The sequence below is a fragment of the Mastigoproctus giganteus genome, chromosome 3 (genome assembly GCF_048544385.1).
Source record: "Mastigoproctus giganteus isolate SK-2022 chromosome 3, ASM4854438v1, whole genome shotgun sequence".
Taxonomy (NCBI): domain Eukaryota; kingdom Metazoa; phylum Arthropoda; class Arachnida; order Uropygi; family Thelyphonidae; genus Mastigoproctus; species Mastigoproctus giganteus.
Window position 1 is genome coordinate 99,023,173 of NC_143577.1, and position 23,250 is coordinate 99,046,422.

The following is a 23,250-nucleotide window of genomic DNA, read 5'->3' on the forward strand; positions in this document are numbered from 1 at the left end:
ATGTGATAGTTATACAAAGTGCCAGCAACTAGCAGGGTGAGGAAATTAGAAAAAGTGTAGTAGATTTATGAAAGGTGAAAGAATATTAAAATCCTAGAGGTTATGATAAATTAAGAAAAAATATGAGCTGAATTACCAAGCCAATATAAAGTGGGGGGAACTGTAAGGGAAAATTAGTGCATCAAAATAATAATATAATACAAATAAAAATGAAAATGTTATAGATGTCATCAGATATGGGGGTGGAACATATTTAGAAAACGGTTGAATATAGATAATGCAAATATGCATGATCTGATGTCAGCAGAAATAATTATTTCTGCTGACATCAGATCATGACACCTGATATCATCATGACACCTGACCATGTATCAGGAACTGCGTTTCTATACTTGTCTGTAGTAGTAGAAGAAAAGTGAATAGCCAAAACAAGTCAAGGTAAAGAAATTAGCGCTTTCTAATAGTTTATGGGCAAGTTAGTTCCAATGCAGTGTAATTTATTGAGGTACAAATAATTTAATTAAAATAGAAAAATGTTAAAATGAATAAGTAGAATTTATTGTAGGATTTAATTTTATGTAGATAGGAAAACAATTTAGAACAAGCAAATGGTATAAGGGTGAGGTATTAAATTGGGCAAGGGAAAAAGGAGTATTTTAAATAAATAAAGGAGAAAAATAGTGAAAGAAGTAGGAACGTTCGTTTCACCCTCACATTGCAATAATTAAAGACAAACACCAGCCAAGGAATAAAAAATTTTTACTATAAAAATAATGTGATACACTATCGGAAGACTAAAATATTACAATAAATTACGATAAAATAAACTACGATAAAACATTAAAAATATACCGAAGCAATAAAATTATCTAAAATAAACTGGATTAAAAGCGATAAAACCTGAAGCTTTTGGAGACTGCTGTCTCCTTCTTCAACAGTGTACTATTACTGCAATGACACATCCTTAAGTAGCAGACCCATGGCACTCATGCACGTGGTCCATCAGACACATGGTCGGCATTCCCCACGTGCGCATCGGAAACGGAAGTGGCTCGGGAGCGTGTCAAACAGAACCGGTCATCCCGTCTGAGGACAACCACCTCAAACGGGATGTAAACGTGTCCCCCTGTCCCTGTTAATAGTATTACGATTGGATGAACCGATTCGCAAGCTCTCGAGCCACTTGCGTTTCCGATGCGCGCGTGGGGAATGCTGACCAACTGTCTGATGGACCACGTGCATGAGTGCCATGGGTCTGCTACTTAAGGATGTGTCATTGCAGTAATAGTACACTGTTGAAGAAGGAGACAGCAGTCTCCGAAAGCTTCAGGTTTTATCGCTTTTAATCCAGTTTATTTTAGATAATTTTATTGCTTCGGTATATTTTTAATGTTTTATCGTAGTTTATTTTATCGTAATTTATTGTAATATTTTAGTCTTCCGATAGTGTATCACATTATTTTTATAGTAAAAATTTTTTATTCCTTGGCTGGTGTTTGTCTTTAATTATTGCAGTATGGAATTTCCCAGCCCCATAGGCCTGCTTGAAGATACACCCTCATATTGCACTAATAGTTCAACGAACAGGAAGAAATTAGAAATAGACAGCAGAAAGATAAAAAGCATAGAAAGAGTAATTAAAAGGCACTATGCTTGCTGGTGTTGTGAAGCCCAACCTTATAGTAAGGGCTTTGGCATTTTTAAGCGTTAGTATAAAAGGGAGCTAAGACCAAAAGCTTGTATAGAAATATATGTGTCGAACATGCTGATAAAACGAAACTGAAAGTAAAATAAGAAAGTGAATACTTACAATACCTGGAATATTACAAGTAGTGCGACGTGAAAACCAGTCTGGCAGGAAAAAGGCGGGGAGTTGAATTGCATCAATTCAGTAGAGTAGCTGAATGCAAGCAGGTTTCAACCGATAGAGCAATTTATAGCAGCGAAGCAGACTTAATAGTAAGCAGTGTGGAAATTCAAAAAAAGTGGGAACGCAGTGACCTCTACGGTCATATTTAGAATACAAGTGCATGGAGATAATTTATAATAAGCATTGGAAAAAGTGAGATATGTGATTGGAATAGTAATACGATTCCAATAATAGTAATACTAATAGTAATACTGTTCCAATCGCATATCTCACTTTTTAAAATGCTTATTATAAATTATCTCCATGCACTTGTATTCTAAATATGACTATAGGTGTGTGTGTGCATGCACTGAGTGATCACTGAATTATGACCACCTACCTACCTAATACTTCATAGGTCCTCCTTTTGCCCTCAGTACAGCAGCTATCTGATGTGGCATTGATTCAACAAGATGTTGGAAGCATTCGGGAGGTATGGCCAACCAAGCTGTGGGTAATGCGGTCAGCAATGCACGGATGGAGGTGATTCGTGTATACTGACTCCTGATATGTCTTTCCATAGTATCTCACAAGTGCTCTATGGGATTGATATCGTTGAAGTTTGGAGACCAATCGATATGCTGGAAGTCAGAACTGTGTTCCTCAAACCATTTCTGCACAACAAGTGCCGTATGGCTCTGTGCATTGTCATCTTTGAAGGCACCATCCGCCATTCGGGAAAAAGTGCAACATAGCAACAGTCAAGTAGTTGACGATAGCGGAGACCACTGATACGTTGTTTCACATGCACCAGGGGTCCATGTTCCTACCAATGAAACATGCCCCACAGCATACAACTGCCTCCACTGGCCTACACTTTTGATACTGTGCATGATGGATGAAGAGCCTCATGTTGTTGACACCAACGTACACGACCATCCACGGTGTGGAATAAATAATGTGACTCATCCAACCAGCACACCCTCTTCCAGTCTTCCAACGTCTAACATGCATGCTCTTTGTACCAGGCAAGTCTTTTACGCCGATGAACCTTGGTTAGGAGAGAATGCTGTAGGGGTGTCATCTGCTAGTATAGCCTATACGTGCGAGTGTGCAACGCATGGTCATGCCAGATATTGTTCCGGGTTGGCCCATGTTGTATTGTGTGGTCAACTCTCCAACAGTGCTGTGCATGTTCACCTGTACGAGTTGTTGGACCTGGCGTTCACCTCTAACCTTTCGCTGACCTTTGCAGTTTTGCCGTCGGGTCGTTGACAATTTTGATGCCAGTTTTAGTACACTTTAACTACAGCAGCTCTCAAACATCCCATCAGTTCAGCCATTTAGGAAATCGAGGCACCAGCTCGTCGAGCACCCACAATCTGTCCTTTATCAAAGTCCTATAAATCCTTCCTTTTACCCATCAGGCTTGGAATTTTACTACCTACTGAACCACTGAAACCTTATCTATGCTACATAGTTCGACTAACTGCGCACTCTTGTACCTCACGTGGTCAACAGGTCACATTCAGTTTTCATAGGGGTGGTCATAATTCAGTGATCTTGTTTATTCATTAATATGACATAAAATATTAACAATATCATATACTATTTGCATATCTGCAATATACATGTTCCATGTGTTCAAATAGAATTTTAATGTTTTTAGTGGCCATTTTGATTACATGAAAAACATTTTTTTATCACAAAGTTTCTGAGACTAACTTTGTTTTTTTGAATACAATCACATGTCGGAAATCTGGACAGCACCGCTTTAATACCATTGTACCACCACATTAGGATCTTAACATGGTACATTAGTGTTTTAGTTATGTTAAACCATTGACTACCCCACGTTTAATTTAATTTTTTATATTGCAATTAATAATATATAACACGTGCAGTTAACATTGCCATGATAAATAGAAACACTTGTACATTTTACTTATTTTGTTATTTATTTGGTTTTTAGGAGCATTAGCAACTAAGGCCATATTGCTCTGGGGATATGCGGTGGTCATTCCCTGACCTTTCCGCATCCTCCGTATTTGGTGGGCACGGGCTCGAACCCCGGTCTAATCAAGAAGCGTATGCTACGCACTGCTGCTCCTGGCTACAGAGACGCCTCTGTACATTTTACCTCTAACTGTTGAAGTGCAAGGACTTTGTAATAAAGCATAAAAATATGAAAAATATGTTCCCTTTGTCATTGGCTGTCTTCTGTTGTTCGTAGGCCCTAGATTCTCTTGTTCCAAGGCCTCAGCATTATATAAAACATTAAAATGCCTCCTGCATAAAATCTAATTTTTTGTTCTTAAAGAAATTCAAGTGTTCCTATAAATTTGGTATTGAAGTTATTTACACAACACTTATTGGTATTAGTAATGGCATAATTATGATGAATATATTATTGAATAATCTTTTATGTTGTCTTGAAGTGTTGTCACTTTTATGCGTAAATTATTAATTATTTAATTAACTAATTAAGAATGGAATAACCTGCCTCAATTATTAGGGTTATTCCATTCATAATTAGTTGAATCTTGTAATTATTTTTTATTGAAAAAATTTTTTTACTTGTAAAGTTTTTTACTTGTAAAAAACTAATCTTGTAATTATTTTTTATTTATTTATTATTGCAGGATTATAAGCATCCATTAGAAGAAAGTAATCCTCCTATAGTAAGTCCCAACAAAATAAGTGTAATGTTTCATCGTGTTGAACAAATTCTTCAGTGCCATAACATATTTGGAATTGCAATGACCCAATGTATAAAACAGTGGGATCAAGATGAAAAAATTGGGGATATTTTTGTTGCATCGGTGAGAAATTTTTTTGTTATTTATTGTGTTAATTAAATATGTATTACTTTTCAAATTATAGGTACTTGGAATGATATGTAGTCATATAAAAAAATAATAAATCCAATAGTATATGTATATAGAGGGTGCTTCAGTTAAAAGGCACTGGGGTCTGTCTTTCTTATTTTAAGATTTAGAATATTTGTCATCTGGACATTTTTTTTTGTCATATTTGAGCTGAAATTTGTTAAAATTGGACTAAATATTACCATTTAGATTTTATGATTTCAAAATTAAAATTTTGCTTAATCATCAGCTTTTTTCCTCAGTGGAAAAGTTGTTTGCCCTCTTTACCTTAGTCTAAAATGTCATGGCTATATTTCTGAAATGAACATAAACTAATTTTATTTCAAGAAAAAACAAAAAATGCATTTGTTATATGTAATGTGTTTTGCTCTTCAGTACATATGTCTCTGCATGCTATGACCATTGTGTTGTTATTTCTTTTCTCCTTATTCAGATAAAATTGTTTAAGCTCTTCCATAAATATGCCAAGTATTTTTTTAGACTAAACTGAGAATGGGAGCAACTTTCCTGTTTAAAAAAAAAAGTAGTTGATCAGTCAATTTTAATTTTTAAATCTTAAACTCTAAATGGTAATAACGCTTATTCCAATTATTTTTAAAACAGCTTGAAAGGTAAATAACGAATTCACCAATTTATTAATCAACTAAACACAAATACTAACCACACTAAAATTTTAAACAGTTAACAGAAAACAATTTTTAAGCAATAAAAAAAAAAAGTTTCACTTTGCAGCTCTTAGAAAATGATCCAATGTAAAAATATACTTCTGGTGTTTCCATACCAAAAAACTTCATTGGTTTGTAGATGAAAAAATTTTTTTAGTTTGCCAGCAGGATCCTCAATAGTCACACTATATCTAGTGGCTCGCTGTTGTTCATCCTTTTCCTCCTAGTGTTAACATATGCAAAGAATTCCTTGCTAAGTTGTCTCTCAAATCAAGTTCCAGTTGAAATTTGAAAGTTAAATCCCCCATGAAAAGATATTCTAATTAGCATTAGTAGAGGCGTATGGTACAAAGAAAGCAAGCTTATATAGCATCAGCTAAAAAAAAAAAGCCTCCCTATTTCACCCAACCATTCACTCCAAATGTTTGTCTAGTTCTGCCTTGAACTTATTTAAGTTGCTGACCACCTCTTCAACAGATGGAAGTTTGTTCCAACTATCAAACACCTAACTGGTTAAAGGCAAAGTCAGCACATCTATTCTACAATTTTCTTTCCTCAATTTGAATTATATGTCCCCTCAGTTCAGAAAGATATAGAATCGCATTAGCATTAAGCTTGCTCAAACCATTCAAAGCCTTATACACCTCAATTAGATCACCTTGCAGGTGCCTAGTCTCCAGAAGCTGCAGTTTGCAGAACTTAAGCCTTTCTTGGTAACATCACCAATCTTTTGTTACACTCACCAATCTTGTTACTCTTCTTGTACTCGTTCCTGCAGCTGTACACCCTTCCTAAAATCAGGCCTCCAGACCTGTATATAGTACTCAAGGTGTGGCCTGACCATTGCCTTATACAAGGGGCTAATCAACCCCTTATCTCTGCTGGCAAAATTCCTGTTTATCATTGACAAGACACCATGAGCTGCTCTTGCAGCCTGTCTACATTGCTCAGAAAATTTCATATCTGAGTGCACAATAATCCCCAGGTCCGTTTCATTCTCCACTACCCTAAGTGTAGTGCCACCCAGTTGATATGTTACTCTGGGGTTACTCAAGGCCGTAGCAAGTGGGTAGGCAAAGTAAGCGACACTTACGGATGGCAGTTCAAGAGAACGCTGAATTTTTTTTGGTATTTTTTCTGATTGGTTAATGCTTATCAGTATTCAACATTTAGGGCAGCAAATTTTATTTTGCTTACTAGCAGCACATAGGAATGCAGCGCTACTTGGGGTTACTGCTACCCATATGCAGTACTTTACATTTGTCAATGTTAAACTTCAGTTACTACCTCTCAGCCCATCTGCTCAACTTTTCCAGATCCTGTGGCAGTAGCTTACTATCATTACTGTCATTAACAACCCTATCAACCTTTGTATTGTTCTCAAACTTAGACATAAACCTGATATACCTTTATCAATATCGTTGATAAATACCGAAAACAACAATGGGTCCAACACCGAACCCTGCAGGACTCCACTAATAACATTAGTCCATGAAGAGTAGTGTCCATTGATAACGACTATCTTCTCTCACTCAACCATCCTTTTATCCATTGTAGCATCTTGCCCTTAATGCCATACTGCTCCCACTTGTACACTAGTCTTCCACGTGCAACAGTATCAAAAGCTTTTCTAAAATCCATGTATATGATATTAAATTATTTTTTGCATCCAGTTCCTTTGTTACCACATAATGGTATCCAGTCAAATTTGTCAGACAAGATTTCACCTTAACAAACCAATGCTGTGTCTGAACTATAACTGCAGTCTTGTCTAGATGATCCTGCATCGCTTCTTTAATCAGTGACTCCATTATTTTCCCTGCAACAGAAGTTAGGCTAACAGGTCAGTAATTACCGTGTCACACTTTGATTCCCCCTTTGTGAATTGGGGACACATTTGCATATCTCCAGTCCATCAGAATTTCCCCTGAGTCCAAGGAAACTTTCATAATTATGGCTAAGGGTTTGCTTACTTCTTTTGTTGCCTCCTTAATATAACTGGATATATCCCATGCACCCCAGGTACCTTCCTTATGTTTAACTTCAACAATCTCTCCTCTACTTTGCTCTCAGTTATTACAAAATCACTTAGATCCCTATTAGAGTTTGATAAACTTCTGGCATTCCCCTCCCTGAATAACTCCTCATGTGCAAATGTAGATGCAAAATACTCATTCAGTTTGTCAGCTACCTCAGCAGGTTCATCAACAATCGAACCATCATTGACAAGTGGACCAATCTGATTCATCTCCTTCCTTCTAGAATTTACATACGTAAAGCCTTTGCTGCTTTTCTTTGCATTTCTTTCCAAAGATTTTTTGTAATCTGCCTTTGCTTCACTAATGCCCTTTGTGACTTTATTACAGATTATCTTATATCTACCATAGGCATTTGTGTCTTCTGATAATTTACCATAGGCATTTGTGTCTTCTGATAAAAATGCATAGGATGTATGCATTTTTCTTCTCTGCCTGAGTGAGTCTCATTAGGTCATCTGACATCCATTTAGGCATAAACCTTGAACAGTATATCTCAGTTGGCATGAAAAGCCTGGTAACTTCCAAGCTTAATTTCTTGAATGCTTCCCATTTAGAATTTGCTGTTGCTTCACTAATGCCATTTGTGACTTTATTACACATTATCTTTTATCTACCATAGGCATTTGTGCCTTCTGATAATTTACATGCATCCCATGCATTTTTCTTCTCTGCCTGAGTGAGTCTCATTAGGTCATCTGACATCCATTTAAGCATAAACCTTGAACAGTATATCTCAGTTGACATGAAAAGCCCTTTAACTTCCAAGCTTAATTTCTTGAATGCTTCCCATTTAGAATTTGCTGTTGGTAACACCATCAGTTTGTCCCACCGTATAAAATTTTAAAAATTTCTGAGACTACTGTAGTCACCTTTATGAAAGAAAAAACCCTTCCCTTTACCCCTGATGGTAGCTACATCTTTAAGTAAATCCCAAATCAGTACAATGTGACCACTGCCTAGTGGATCCTTTATCTGCAGATTCTTAATGCATGAGGAATCTCTGCTGATAATCAGATCAAGAGTATTACTCCTTCTGTAGCCTCTCAAACATGCTGCTTTAGAAGACAATCATCCAATAAATACATGTCTTGCTAGTGTGTGAGTGACCAATCCACAAGTTCCAGTCTATATCTGGGAAGTTAAAATCCTCCATTATAAGACAATCTGATTTACTGGCCCACTATTTCCCTGTACAGTTTTTCATTGTACTCATCAGGCACCTCCGTAGCCAGGTGGGAAGGAGCAGCAGTGCATAGCACATGTTTCTTGATTAGACCGGGGTTCGAGCCCGTCACCACCAAATACGGAGGATGCGGAAAGGTCAGGGAATGACCACCGCATATCCCGGCCTTAGTTGCTAATGCTCCTAAAAACCAAATAACAATCATTGTACTCATCAGATTCATTCAGCGTGCAACACACAGCTACTCTCAACTTCGTTTTCCCAGTACTTATGTCACACCAAACTGACTCAACCCTGCACTGTCCACCCATGTCAACTGGATGCACTTCCTCTTAGATTTTGTGTTTCTTAACTAACAATGTCAATCCTCCTCCTCCCCTTCTATCCTCTCAATCCTTTCTGTACACATTGTACTCTCTAAATTCCAATTCTTCATTCCTTATCTCTGTGTGACACCATGTCTCTGATATCCTAATAACAGCAGCCTTTGATGTCTTCGCCAGCAGTTCCAATTCATTAAATTTATTTACTATACTCCTAGCATTGGTGTACATGCAAGTATACATGCACCTATTCATACTCTTAGTTACCCTAATGCAACCCATGTATTTGCTTGTTCCCTGATGACTCCCAGAAGCATTTGAAATCCCCAGTACCTCGCTTTCCAGGCTGCTGCTCATTCCAATAAGAAGCAGTGCAAGAATCACTTTCACCTCCGCCTGTGTCTACCGTTAATCTATTAGTCTGTGAATCCCCCTAAGCTAGCAGTTTTCTGACCTACCTAACACTGCTTCCATGGCATCATCAAATATTCTTTCCCCCTTTCTGTTTAAGTGTGTTCCATCCCTGTAGAAACAATCTCTCTTGTTAACAAGCAGATACCACGCTGATAAAAATTCTACCCCATGAGCCTTGCGCAGTCTCTCTGGGGTCGAATTGATTGACAAGGCTCTCACATATACTCCCTCCTATTCTGTCTGGGTAGAATTGCAGACACTTTCAAATTTAGTCCTAACTTGCGACTTTTTTTCAACATTGACCTGTACTTGTTAAGTAAGTCTGCAGATCTCCTAATCTTACTGTCATTAGTGCCGACGTGTACAGAAATATCACCCTTTGTGCCCTCAAAAGATATCTTGTCTTCAACGTTATCAACCTTTGCCACTGACAGACGTATCCTAGTCCTATTCCACCTATCCTTTTTACACAATATATTTCCCATTTCCCTGACAATAGTCACCAACAATAACTAGCTCCTGAGGGACTAGCGCACATTGCTCTGCAGGTTGCCACTGTGTTGCCTGATGATCAGGTGCAAGCTCTGCTGTTGATGTGGGAAGCTGAGAGCTTGATGGGTTTCTCCACCTTAAATTCTTTGAGGGCACCTACCCTGTTCTTCAAGCTCTCATGAAGTCCTATAACAATGCTGAGTTAGCCCCTAACTTCTTCATGCTGCTTACATTGAGAGCGCGCGCACACACACACACACACACACACACACACAAAAAGACATACCCCTTGGCAATATCATGTCCCATTCCAGAAAGGTCCGCAAATATTTCACAAGTTGCACATTTTTTTTTTTTTAGACTGTAATGCGTTAGAGAATTGCTCCCTTTGGATCTCCACGAAGCAACAGCACTCCAGCTACTTTGTGCAGGTTGTTTTGCTGCTCTAGTCTGGGCCATGATTCCCTTTTAAGTATGATTTAATGAATAAGGTTAATAAATTTAATTGATAAATGTACTATACTATACTTGACGATACAATACTATACTAAGCTAATGCAATAATATGTATTCTGCTATATGTGTTATTGCAGTTTTACGCTATACTGTACAATCACAATGTTAAATTAGTTAGAATCTTAGCTAAATACAAAAGAGATATGCCCAAATTTGATTAAAACCTTCAGAATACTTATTTATTACAATTAAAACTTTATTATTGTTCTGCACTACTGGTTACGCTATGATATTTCAGCCAAAACACCAATACAATAGCGGTACAAGTAGCAAGTTTGTAACTTACAAAGTCACTAGCTAAATTTCAAAATAAGCTAACGAATGCTACTAAGCCTATTTAATATATTTGTAAAACAAATTAATACATTAACTAATCAAAAATATGATAAAATACAAAAGACATATGCCCAAAAGGTGATTCAGACCTTCAAAATATTTATTACAATTTAAACCCTATTATTCTTCTGAGCTACTGGTTATACTATAATAGTCCCACCAAAACACCGCACGATAGGTATAAGTAGCGAGTTGTAACTTACAAAATCACTAGCTAAATTTAAAAAATAAGCTAAAGAACACTAATAAGCCTATTTAATCTATTTGTAAAGCACAAATTAATACTTGAACTAATCAAAAATGATGAAATTTCAAGGAAAACTTATCCCTTTGCAGGAGCTACAGAAGTCCAGAGCTTCTCCAAGCCACACCTGGCAGCCAAAGTTGTTGGCCCACTCTATTTGTCTGTATAGTTGTTCACGATGCTCTCCACAGCCATTTGGCCTTCAACAGACTCCAGTCGTTATTTGTTTTCTCAGTGTTTGTTAAACATGACTTCTTGTCATGTTTGTCTTTTTCCCTACAAGTTATAATCACCATATTTGAATTTTCCATTCCCAGTATCGTAGTGATATCATGTTTTTGTTACATCTGAAGTGTCAACTTTTGATGATTTAACTAATAATTCAAAAATATCAATTTATTCACTGTACTCCTAGCATTAGTGTATAAGGAAGTAAATGTGTGTACTTGTCTGTGTTCTTAATAACTCTTACACAGCTCTCGTAATTACCAGTCCCATGTGGACTCTAAGCAGACCTTATAATGCTTCCTCCCTTCCCTTGCTTTTTGAGCTACTGCATGTAAAAATAGAAGTAATACACAAATAATTTCCATCTCTTCTTATGGCTATTGTTAAATCATTAGTCCGGGTATTCCTCCCCCCACCAGACTAACCGTTTCCTGATCCATCTAACACTGCCTCGACATCATTGGCAAATATTCTTGCCCCTCCTCCTTTTAAGTATATCTCATTTCTGTAAAAACAGTCCAGTCCATTAACAAGCACTGACATGCTGAGGAAAGATTTACTAAGCTACTTACTCCATGAGTCTTGCAGAGTCTCTCCAGGGCTGAATTGTGATTGACAAGGCCCTTATCACAAACTCCCTCCTATCATGTCATGACAAAATTCCAGACACTTTTAAATTCATCTCTAAATTATGACATTTTCTCATTGTCACCTCATACTTGTTAAGTAAGACCTTAGAATGCTTATGCTTAACATCACCAGGACTAGAATGTATAACAGTGTCACCTTTTGTACCCTTAAAGGATGATAATCGTTCTTCGGTATCACCACTTTTGCTCCTGGAAGACACCCCTAGTCTTATTTCACCTGCCCATATTGCATAAAATAATCCCTGCTTCCATAACAATAGTTACCAAGAATAAATGTGGAAGTGATGCTTCCTACTTATGGTGATCCCATCTTGCAGCCAGATTTAGTTCCTTTGCTCATTTTTTTTTCACTCTCCTATAATCGAGTACACAAGACAGACTTCTTGTGCACAACTTTTCATACCAGTTTGGGTACTACAGCATATTGTTCACCTATTGACATATTTACTTCTTGACACATTTCCAGTGAATGCTTAATTTGCCAATTGCTTTGCTTATTTTATTTGCAGGATGGCATATGAACATTTTCTGTGGGAAATTTAGTGAGCAACTGACAGTGTATTTCTGAACATCAGCATGATCTATACCTCTTCTGAACATCAGCTTGATCATTACCACACTGAAAATTTTGATCACTGAAGATATGTATAATCTGTGATGTATGCACACTATAATCTGAACAGATTTTTATACTAGAGAGCAGCATCAATTTTGCTCTAATGTTTTAGATCAATCCACCCACCTCATTTGTTTCTGAATTGTCTTGATATTGCGTATTCCAAATATTAACTCTCTGCAGTTAATTGTGTTTTGTCGACAGGATCCCAAAGTGATACAGTATAATTATAACTGCCCTGTATTTCAAGTATATGTAATTATTGTTCTGTTAGAGAGCTTTCATATGTAATCTCCTTGAAAAAAAAATTACATTTTAAATATTATTTTATATATATATATATATATATATATTTTTTTTTTTTTTCCCCTTTCAGTTTTCAAAAAATATGGTTCTTGATATATACAGTGATTTCATTAATAATTTTTCTACTGCTATGGAAACTGCCAAACAGGCATCCAAAAATAAATCTGCATTTGCTGATTTCCTAAAGGTGAGTTGTACATCTTATAAACTAGTAATAATAATATTCGCAATAGTAATAATTCCAGAGAATAGTGATTTCCCCCATCAATTGAGCCTTGTTTTTATTTTTGAATGTATTTTACTGCTCTTACCAGGTAAAGCAGATTACAAGTCCTGATCGCCTTTCATTTTTTGGTTTAATGGTAAAACCTGTACAGAGGTTTCCTCAATTCATTCTCTTATTACAGGTAGGTTTTTTGTACAAAAATATTTGTACATTCTATATCTGTTTATACTGTATATTAAAAAGTAAACTCAGAAAATATTTTGAAGCTTGTCATCACATTATTTTAGATGTTATGCTTTCAAATCTTGAATTTTTTTCTTTTTCTTTTTTTAAACCTTTTTTTTTCCTCTCTTTTTTTTTTTTTTTTTCTTTTTTTTTTTTTCTTTTTTTTTTTTTTATGTAAACCCAAAACATATAGTACTTAACCCACCTGTACTACTTAGTACCATGCATGGGTTGGAGGTTGAGAACATGAAAGAAGATATTTGTTGACATTAGACTTGAACTTCTGTAGATTGTAATTTTCAGGAAATACATATGAAGGAAGGTTGTTTAGAAAACAGAAGTTGAATGAATAAACGAGGAAGACGAAAAGTTGGTTCTGTGAGTTTGAAGTTGGACAGTGAAAGGATGTTGGCTGATTGCAGCATGTGTTCAGACTGCTCTAAAAGAGAGAGCGGGAATTATAGAAGCCAATCCAGAAGAGCAGTACCCATGGAAGTATATACAGAAAAGGCTTGCAGCAGAAACAGAACATATACGAGACAGAGAATTGAAGAGACTCTGTTAGAGATGAGTCTTTAATTAACCTAACTGCTGCCCTCTTTTGTTTGGAATCTAGAAGCCTGAGAGAGGTTTTGGGGGCACTGCCCCCAGATGTGGGAACAATATTTCATGGTAGGGAAAGTCGCAATTTGTACAAAGTGAACAGCTGTTTGGAAGAAAAACAACACAGAGAGCAAAAGAGAAACCCCAGTTTTTTTAGATGCAGAGGAAGCAATATTTGTAATGTGCTTATACCAGGAGAGATTAGCAGTCAGGGTAATCCCCAATAGAGATATATGATCTTGCCTAGAAATCGGAGTGTCGTCGAAGATAAGCATAGTAGCAGAAGAATCCTTTTTGCGAGATATTAGACAGGACAGTTTTAGAAGGATTGAAATCAACTAAATTATCTTGTCCCACTGGAGAATTACCTGGAGATCGGCATTTAAAGAATTGGTAGTGGATATTCGCGAAGTTGAAGCTGTTTGAGCAGGGCAAGGTTTCTCAAATTGGAAGGTGTGCTATCATCAGCAAAACTGTGGATAGGCTTTCCGGTCAATGGAAGAAAGTCATTAATATACAAAAGGAAAAAAAGAGGGAGAAAGAACTGAACCTTGGGGAACATGAGCATTAGTGGAGAAGTTAGAAGACAGAGCCATCTACCATCACCCGCAGTGAGTGGTCAGAGAGCAATCTGGATACCCAATTACAAAAAAACAGTTGGCAAACCATAAGATGGAAGCTTATTTAGAAGACCTTTATGCCAAACATGATCAAAAGCCTTTGAAATGTCAAGAGTAACTGCTTGAGTTTCACCAAAATTTTCCATTGAATTTGTCCATAGATGGGTAACATAAGCCAGAATATCACCAGTGGATCAACACTGATGGAATCCATACTAGCGATCGTTGATCAGATGGAAGGTTTCTAGATAGTTTGAGTTGGCGATTAATTGATTTCTCCATTACTTTAGAAATATTAGAAGTAATTGCAATGGGACGATAATTGGATGGGAGGGATTTGTCACCCTTCTTAGGAACTGGCTGGATATGAGCAAATTTCCAAGCAGAAGGAAAAACACCCATGGAATTAGAAAGGGAAAAGAGGTGACACAGAACAGGAGTAAGTTCAGGAGCACAGGTTTTGAGAACAAGTGGAGAAATAACATCCAGGCAGGGAGCTTTCTTAGTACCAGATTCATCAGAATCCTTCCAACATCCTTTTGATGGAAGACCACAGGAGGCATTGATTGGAGCATGTTGGAAATGGTGGGAGGTGTTTTACCAAGATCATTAATACATGAGTTGGAAGGAAAATGGAATGCTAGCAGGTCAGCTTTATCCTTGAGTGAAGTGGCAATAGAACCATCTGATTTTGACAGAGGTGGGAACAGAGATGGGCAAAAGTTGGGGCCAATAGCTTTGGCACAAATCCAAATGCTTGGCTACCATTTGGACAAAAATGCAAGGTGATCAAGATTGGGTATGGATGTTTCTTATGTTGGCATAGCAACACTTAAATTTTTCAGAATTATTAGCACATAAAAAATTCCTAAGATACATTTGAAGATTACTTTGCATCTATTTCTAAATGATACCAGTGATTGCACTTGTACTAACCAAAGAACATAGGACAGAAAACATTGAGAAACTTTTATCGTTCTTTCTCACAAGGGCAAACTATTCCTGTCAGTCCTAGAATTATAGATTTCTAGTAATACTAAAAATTTCAAACATGAAATTTTCAGGATTAATATTTAGAATAAAGTTAATATTTCTTGAACATATCCATCAAATAAGAGCTGTCTGCATGAAAAACTCAACATAATTTAGTTCTTTCAGAGTCAAACTATGTACTCTCCATTTGTATTGAACCTTAATATGAACAGCTACATCTGTTCATTGAGAGTTCGTGTATGTGATTCTGTCAAGAAAAGTGTTTTCCCGTGTTTAGATCCTGGTCACCATAGCGATACATATTTCTGCAGGAGCCTTTTGCACATATTCTAGTGCACAGTTTATATAATATAGGTGTAAATACACCATGGATCACTCTTAAACGGCAAAAAACTATATCTGTAGTGTAAAAGGGCATCATTTTATCTGTCTCATATTGAGCTCCTCCTACACGAGTTTCCATGTAGCACTACCTTGAATAAGCAATGCTTCACTAAAAGAGAAGACTATTGTTACTTATTCTCAGTGGGCACAACCACCCAGACGGCACTGTTTGAAGGCTTGTTGGCCTTTCATTGGTGAGTGGGCAGGTATCCTGGTATTGCATGTCTGCAATACCAGGATACCTGCCCACTGAGAATAAGTAACAATAGTCTTCTCTTTTAGTGAAGCGTTACTTATTCACGGTAGTGCAATACATGGAAACTCGTTGTGAAGGAGGAGCTCAATATGAGACAGATAAAATGATGCCCTTTTACACTACAAACATAGTTTTTTGCCCTTTAAGAGTGATCTATGGTGTATTTACACCAATATTTTATAGATTATTTATACTCTTAAACCTATAATGCCTTGTTACATTGAGTTTAACTTTCATAGTACACAACTTATGCCTAGAGTTCAGTGGACCACCTTTAAACATCAGATGTAAACAGCTAGTTCTGCAATATTCTTCAGCTTCAGTCCATTCCAGGACATCCCAGTGGAAAGCAATTTTCTCCACAATGGGAAAATTTGTATAATGCCCACAGAGACTATTTAAAAGACTAATTGTTGACCTTTGACTAAATTGAGTTATCACTATAGCACTTGCTACCACCCCTGGACTATATGTGCACCCTCTTGTGACTTTTCCTTGCTGATTTGGAGCAAAAGTATATTACCTGCCTTAGTCATGCAACAGCTACATCTGTTCATTGATCCCAACTTTCAGACTTTATACCACTCAACACTGATGGGTCAGAAATATCTTCAATGTTCTGAGCCATCAGTGTTCTTATCTTCGATGACACCCAGATTTCTAGACAAGATCATGTATCTCTATTAAGGATTACCTTGACTTGTAGTCTCTCTTCACATAAGCATTTCAAACATTGCTTCCTCTGTACCTGAAAAAACTTGTTTTTCTCTTTCACTCTCGACATTACTTTTCTTCTAAACAGCTACTCACTCTGTACAATCTCAAATCTGTCCTACCATGGAATATTGTTCCCACAACTGGGGTGGTGCCCCCATGACCTCTCTCAGGCTTCTAGGTTTCATTCAAATGAATGCACTTAGGTTAATTAATGACCCATCTCTTACAAAGGCTCTCCACTCTCTGTCTCATAGACATTCTGTTTCTGCTGTGCTTTTTCTGTATGTACTTCCATGGATGCCGACCAGGCTAGCCAGGTAGGTAAAGTGCCTGCCTGGCAACCCAAAGGTCGTGGGTTTGATTCCCGCCTCTGGCTTGGATCACAGTAAAAACTGCAAAAAACTTTGGGAGGTGCTTTATGGCCATAGAAGCTGATGCGCCAACAACTAACAAGGGGAGGGGGGACTTCCATGGACACTGTTCTTCTGAATTAGCTTCTATAATTACTCATCTCTTTTTCAAACCAGTATGAATACATGCTGCAGCTAGTCAGCATCCTTTTACTGAACAGTTCAAACTCCCAGAACGAACATTTCTTCTTCTTCCTCCTCATTTATTCCTTCAACTTCTGTCTTCTGAACAACCTCCCTTCCCCCATTTCCTGAAAATGACAGTCTACAGACATTCAAGTCTAATGTCAAGAGGTATCTTGTCAACCCACGCATGGTACTAAGTACTGTAGGTTCTCATACCTTTCATGTTTTGAGTTTTCATTAAAAAAAAAAAAAAAAAAATTCCTGTGGAATGTCATCTTCATGGCAGAATTAGCAGCAACAATAGAACTATCATTAGAAACAGTTCAGTGTAAGAAAATATAATATATTTATATAGATTCCTTGAGTGCACTCCTCACCTTACCTGGCATTAAAATTCAAAATATTTTGTTTTCTCATAGTGAAACAGTGAAACATTCATTTTTGTTGGACACCAAGCCATAATGGAATTAATGGAAATGAATTAACCAATGTGGCAGACAAAATGACAAGTTTCCTGGAAAGAACAAAATTCCTTAAAACTGTATCAAATTAATCATTAACGTGTTCGCTGCCACCTAAATGTGAGAAAACTCATTCAATGTTCTAATTTTTGGAATGCCGAAAAAAATTCTTACATTCCCAGCATTCTGAAAATACATACATAAAGTTCGAAATTTAAAATTTTGAAATTAATTACCAAAAGCGAACATGTTATTTTTGGGCTGAGCTGTAAATGAAAATTTTATAAAAAAATTTATTCATGTGCATAAACTAACTTCAACAAAAGTAAAGAACAGATAAAACTGTGTGCCTGGTCTATAAACAAAAGTTAAACTTTACTGAAAAGCAGTCAACAGTGTGCTGATACTGAGTAGTTGTTAAGTTCATGTGCCTTTTTTTTTTTTTTTATTTTTTACAGCTCTCGTTGGTTAAATGCCTAAGAATGATCACTCAAGTGCATTATGGCACTTGAGTGTTTGTGTGCATTTTGAATGCAGTATATGCTTTGTGGCACATCATGCCTATTTGTTTTATTTATATAAATAATTTTTTGCAGTTTCTTACCTGCACTGAAGAAACTAATTAAACTAACATGTCAAATTCAAATTTTTACAGACTATTAATTTATATCATACCTTTTACTGCAATCTGGAACAGCCTGTTATTAATATTTGACTTTTACACATAAAACCATATGCATCAGAATGAAATCATTCTGAAAGCAAAAAAAAAAAAAAAAAAACCCACCCCTCATGCACTGCTTTAAACATACAGTTGTGTGATGGCCATAACAGCAGATGAGCCATAAGTATCCAAATTAATTCCATTAAAGGAAGGGTGACAAATTGTAACCATATAACTTGATGCAATTCACAATCCACAAGCTTCATCAAGCATTATTAAAAATACAGGGGAAGCAACTCCATACAATATCGAAATATATTGTGATTAAATAGCTAAAAAGACTTTTCTCTAGAGTTGCTGCTCAGTGTATTTAATATGCTTCATTTCAAAAATTATTCCCCTGACAAATGGCACTGTGCTACTACAGTTTGTGAACATTCCACCTCGTTATAGACCCATTGCCGTTATTAGCTGTTTCTCTAAAATAAATAAAATAAATAAATTTTCTGTTTATACTCTGGGACGACCAAACAGTCAGAGGAGTTTACAAGATACAGCACCATATTCAGCAGTCACGGGCTTGAACCCCGGTCACTCAAGGCACGTGTACTTATGCACCCGCGCGCCTGACCACTAGGCTACAGCATAAATCAACATAATCCACAATTTTGGAAGCTACAATCTCCTACATATGCTTGCACCTCCCAAGTCTTGATCATCAAACAACATAGTGGCAACCCCAAAGCAGAATGTGCTTGTCCCACAGGAGGTAGTTGTTGTCGATAGCTCTATTGTTGGGGAAATGGAAAATATATTGTGCAGTAGGATAGGGAATAGGACCAGGGTAAGTCTACCAGAAACAAAAGTTGACATTGTAGAGCAGATGTCATCTTTTAAGGGTGCAAAAAAGGTGATATCATTGTACTGTGGAACTAAATGACATTAAGAGTAGAAAATCTGTAGATTTACTTAACAAGTACAGGGAAACGTTGAAAAAAAGTTGAGAGTTTGGGTTAAATTTGAAAGTGTCCACAGTTCTGCGCAGACACTATTGGAGGAAATATATGATGAGAGCCTTGTCACTCAGTTTCGTCCTGGAGAGATTGTGCAAGGTTCATAAGGTAGAATTTTTGTCAGCATGGTTTGTGCTTGTTAACAGGAGAGACTGCTCCTACAAGGATAGAATACCCTTAAATAGAAAGGGTGCAAGAAGATGGTATATTGCTGATGCTATCGAGGCAATGTTAGGTTTGCCAGAAAACTGCTAGTATGTGGGCATACGCAGACTAATAGATTAACAATATGCAGAGGTGAAAGTGATTCTTGCACTGCTTCTATTTTGGAATGAGCAGCAGCCTTGAAAGCAAGGTACTGGGGATTTCAAGGACTGCTTTGCATCATCATGAAACAAGTAAACATATGGGTTGTGTTAGGGTAACTAATAGTAAGAACAGGTGCATGTATACTTCCATTTAAACTAGCTAGGAATATATAAATAAATTTGGTGATACTCAAGATTTCAGATGCAGACATTGTTGGGATATCAGAGACATGGTGTCACTCAGGGATGCAGAACATGAGGAATGTAATGTATACAGAAAGAGGATAGGAGGGGTTATTTTCTTAATTAAGAAGCACATAAAATCTAAGGCAGTGCATCCAGTTGACATCAGTGGCTAGTGCAATGTTGAGTCAATTTGGTATGACATAAGCATTGGGAAAACAAAAATGAGAGTAGAAGTGAGTCATAGGCCTAATGACTCTGATGAGTATAACAAACAACTGTACAGAGAAATAGTTGACCAGTAAATCAGAATGTCTAATTAATGCAGGATTTAAACTTTCCAGATATTGACTGGAATTTGTGGGTTGGTCACTCACAGACTAGCAAGACTTTTGTGGATTTATTGGATGATTATGGCTCCAGCTAATAGAGAAGTTTTCTTAAATTTTTCTGTTTTATTGACTTAATTGGCTTATTAATTTATTTCCTAGAAGTAGCTTTATATTTCTAGTTAATATACTGAGTTTATTTTAAATTTAGATGTTTATATTATTATTTAGTATCGGTAAAACTTTTACCGTTTGAAACTTGATATCATTGTTGTGGTATATTAGATAAGGAATAGCCTAATGTATATCTCAAACTTGATAGCGTAATACTTAGCACTGTATTAAGAATCTGTTAGCTTAGTATAGAATCGTCAATTAATCAATTAAATTTATAGATCTTATAAATTTTTATTGTTAATTAAATTGTATTTAAATGGAAGTCATGCCCCAAACTAGAGCAGCAAAGCAATGTGCAAAAAGTAGAGGCAGTGCTGTGGTTTGGGGGAGAACTGAAGGGGGTGATTCTGAAATGCATCACAGTCTAAAAAAATTTGCAAAATGTGAGATCTTTGCAGACCTTTCTAGAACAGGACGTGATCTAATCATGAAGGATGTCTTTGTGTGTGTGTGTGTGTGTGTGTGTGTGTGTGTGTGTGTGTGTGTGTGTGTGTGTGTGTGTGTGTGTGTGTGTTAGGTGCAAAGAATGTGAAGAAATTAGGTGCCAACTCAGCGTTCTGATGGGCATCTATGAGAGTTTGAAGACTGTGGTAGATGCCCTCGAAGGAATTAAAATGGGGTCCATTAAGCTCTCAGCTCAACTCAACGCCAGATCACTCTTGTGCACCAGATAACACGGCTACAATCTTCGGTGCAGAATACACTGGTCCCACAGGAACTAGTTATTGTCAGTGACTCAATTGTCAGGGAAACAGGAAATATATTGTGCAAAAAGGATATGTGGAATAGTGCCAGGGTGTCTGACAGGGGCAAAAGTTGATAACTTTGTATCATCATATAAGGGCACAAAAGTTGATATCATTCTGCAAGTTGACACTAATGACATTAAATGCAGAATATCTGCGGATTTACTTAACAAGTACAGGTCAATGTTGAAAAAAAAAAAAAAGTTGAGAGTTAGGGTTAAATTTGAAAGTGTCTGCAATCCTGCCCAGACCCGATAGGAGGAAGCATGGGATGAGAGCATTGTCAATCAATTCGGCCCTGGAGAGACTGTGCAAGGCTTATGAGGTAGAAATTTTATCAGCATGATCTGTGCTTTTTAACAGGAGAGATTGCTTCTACTGGGATGGGATAAACTTAAATAGAAAGGGTGCAAGAATATTTGCTGATGCTATCGAGGCAAAGTTAGATGGGTCAAAAAACTGCTAGCTTGTGGGGCATTCACAGAGTAGTAGTAGTGGCATGTGATGCAAGAAAGCAAGTGTATGAGCTTATGCAGCATCAGCCAAAAAAAAAAAAAAAATCCACACAATTCCATTCCCTCCAAATGCCTGTCCAGTTCCTCCCTAAATTTATTCAACCTATCAACTTCCACGACAGATGGAAGTTTGTTCCAGCAATTAACCACCCACTGGCTAAAGGCAAATTTCCGCACATCTATTCTACATCTGTCTTTTCTTAATTTGAATTTATGCCCCCTTAGGTTCGTAATCTGAACAAGTGGAAGGATCCCATCAGAATTCAGCGTGCTCAACTGATTCAAGGCCTTATACACCTGTAATAATGAACAGTAGCCACAGCCAGAGGTGAAAGTGATTCTTGCACTGCTTGTATTGGAATGAGCAGCAGCCAGGAAAGCAAGTTGCTGGGGATTTCAGGGCTGCTGGGAGTCATGAAACAAGTAAATACATGGGCTGTGTAAGATTAAGAATAGGTGCATGTATACAAATGCTAGGAGTATAGTAAATAAATTTGATGAATTTGAAGTGCTAGTCAAGACATCAAAAGCAGATACTGTTGGGATATCAGAGACACAGTGTTTCACAGATATAAGGAATGCAGAATTGGAATTTGGGGAGTACAGAAAGGATAGGAAGGGAAGAGCTTTTTATGCTGTTAGTTAGAAACACATAAAATCTAAGGAAGTGCATCCAGTTGACATAGATGGACAGTGTTTGTTTGTTTGTTTTTTTTTTTAAGGAGCATTAGCAACTAAGGCCATATTGCTCTGAGGATATGCGGTGGTCATTCCCTGACCTTTCCGCATCCTCCATATTTGGTGGTCATGGGCTCGAACCCCGGTTTAATCAAGAAGCATGTGCTACGCACTGCTGCTCCTGCCCACCTGGCTACGGAGGCGCCTGATGGACAGTGTAATGTTGAGTCAGTTTGGTGTGACATGAGCACTGGGAAAGCAAATATGAGGATACGAGTTTACTATAGGCCTAATGACTCTGATCAGTACAATGAACAATTATACAGAGAAATAGTGGGCCAGTATATCAGTGTCTTATAATGGGGATTTTAACTTTCCAGATATTGACTGGATCTAGTGGGTTGGTCACTCGCACACTAGTAAGACTTTTGTAGATTTATTGGATGATTGTTTTCTACAGTAGCGTAGCATGTTAGAGAGGCAACCAGAGGTAGTAATATCTTGATCTGATTATCAGCAGGTGATTATTCATGCATTAAGTATTTATAGATAAAGGAACCACTAGGTGACAGTGATCACAGTGTACTGATGTGGGATTTCTTAAGGGGAAGTCTTGTCTGACCAATTTAATTGGATACTATGACATGGTCACAGAAAAAAAATTTGATATCATTTACTTGGATTTTGCATATTTACTTGGATTTCAGGAAAGCTTTTGATACTGTTGCACATGGAAGACAACTGTACAAATTGAAGCAGTATGGCATTAAAGGCAAGTTGCTACAATGTATAAAAGGATGGGTGAGTGGGAGAAGATAGAGTGGTAATCAATGGATACAACTTTTATAAACTAATGTTATTATTGGT

The 23,250-nt window shown here is 37.0% G+C and overlaps 1 protein-coding gene across 6 annotated transcripts in view; it reads left to right on the forward strand.

Annotated features, from left to right (window-relative positions):
• LOC150088181 (rho guanine nucleotide exchange factor 10-like protein) overlaps nt 1-23,250 on the forward strand; it is a 465,691-nt gene that overhangs the window by 179,969 nt on the left and 262,472 nt on the right. For all 6 annotated transcript variants that reach the window (XM_090369366.1, XM_090369362.1, XM_090369365.1 and 3 more), the window contains 3 exons: nt 4,492-4,671; nt 12,820-12,936; nt 13,064-13,156. In XM_090369366.1, the coding sequence (XP_090225492.1) occupies nt 4,492-4,671; nt 12,820-12,936; nt 13,064-13,156 (390 nt within the window). The remainder of the gene's footprint in view (nt 1-4,491; nt 4,672-12,819; nt 12,937-13,063; nt 13,157-23,250) is intronic.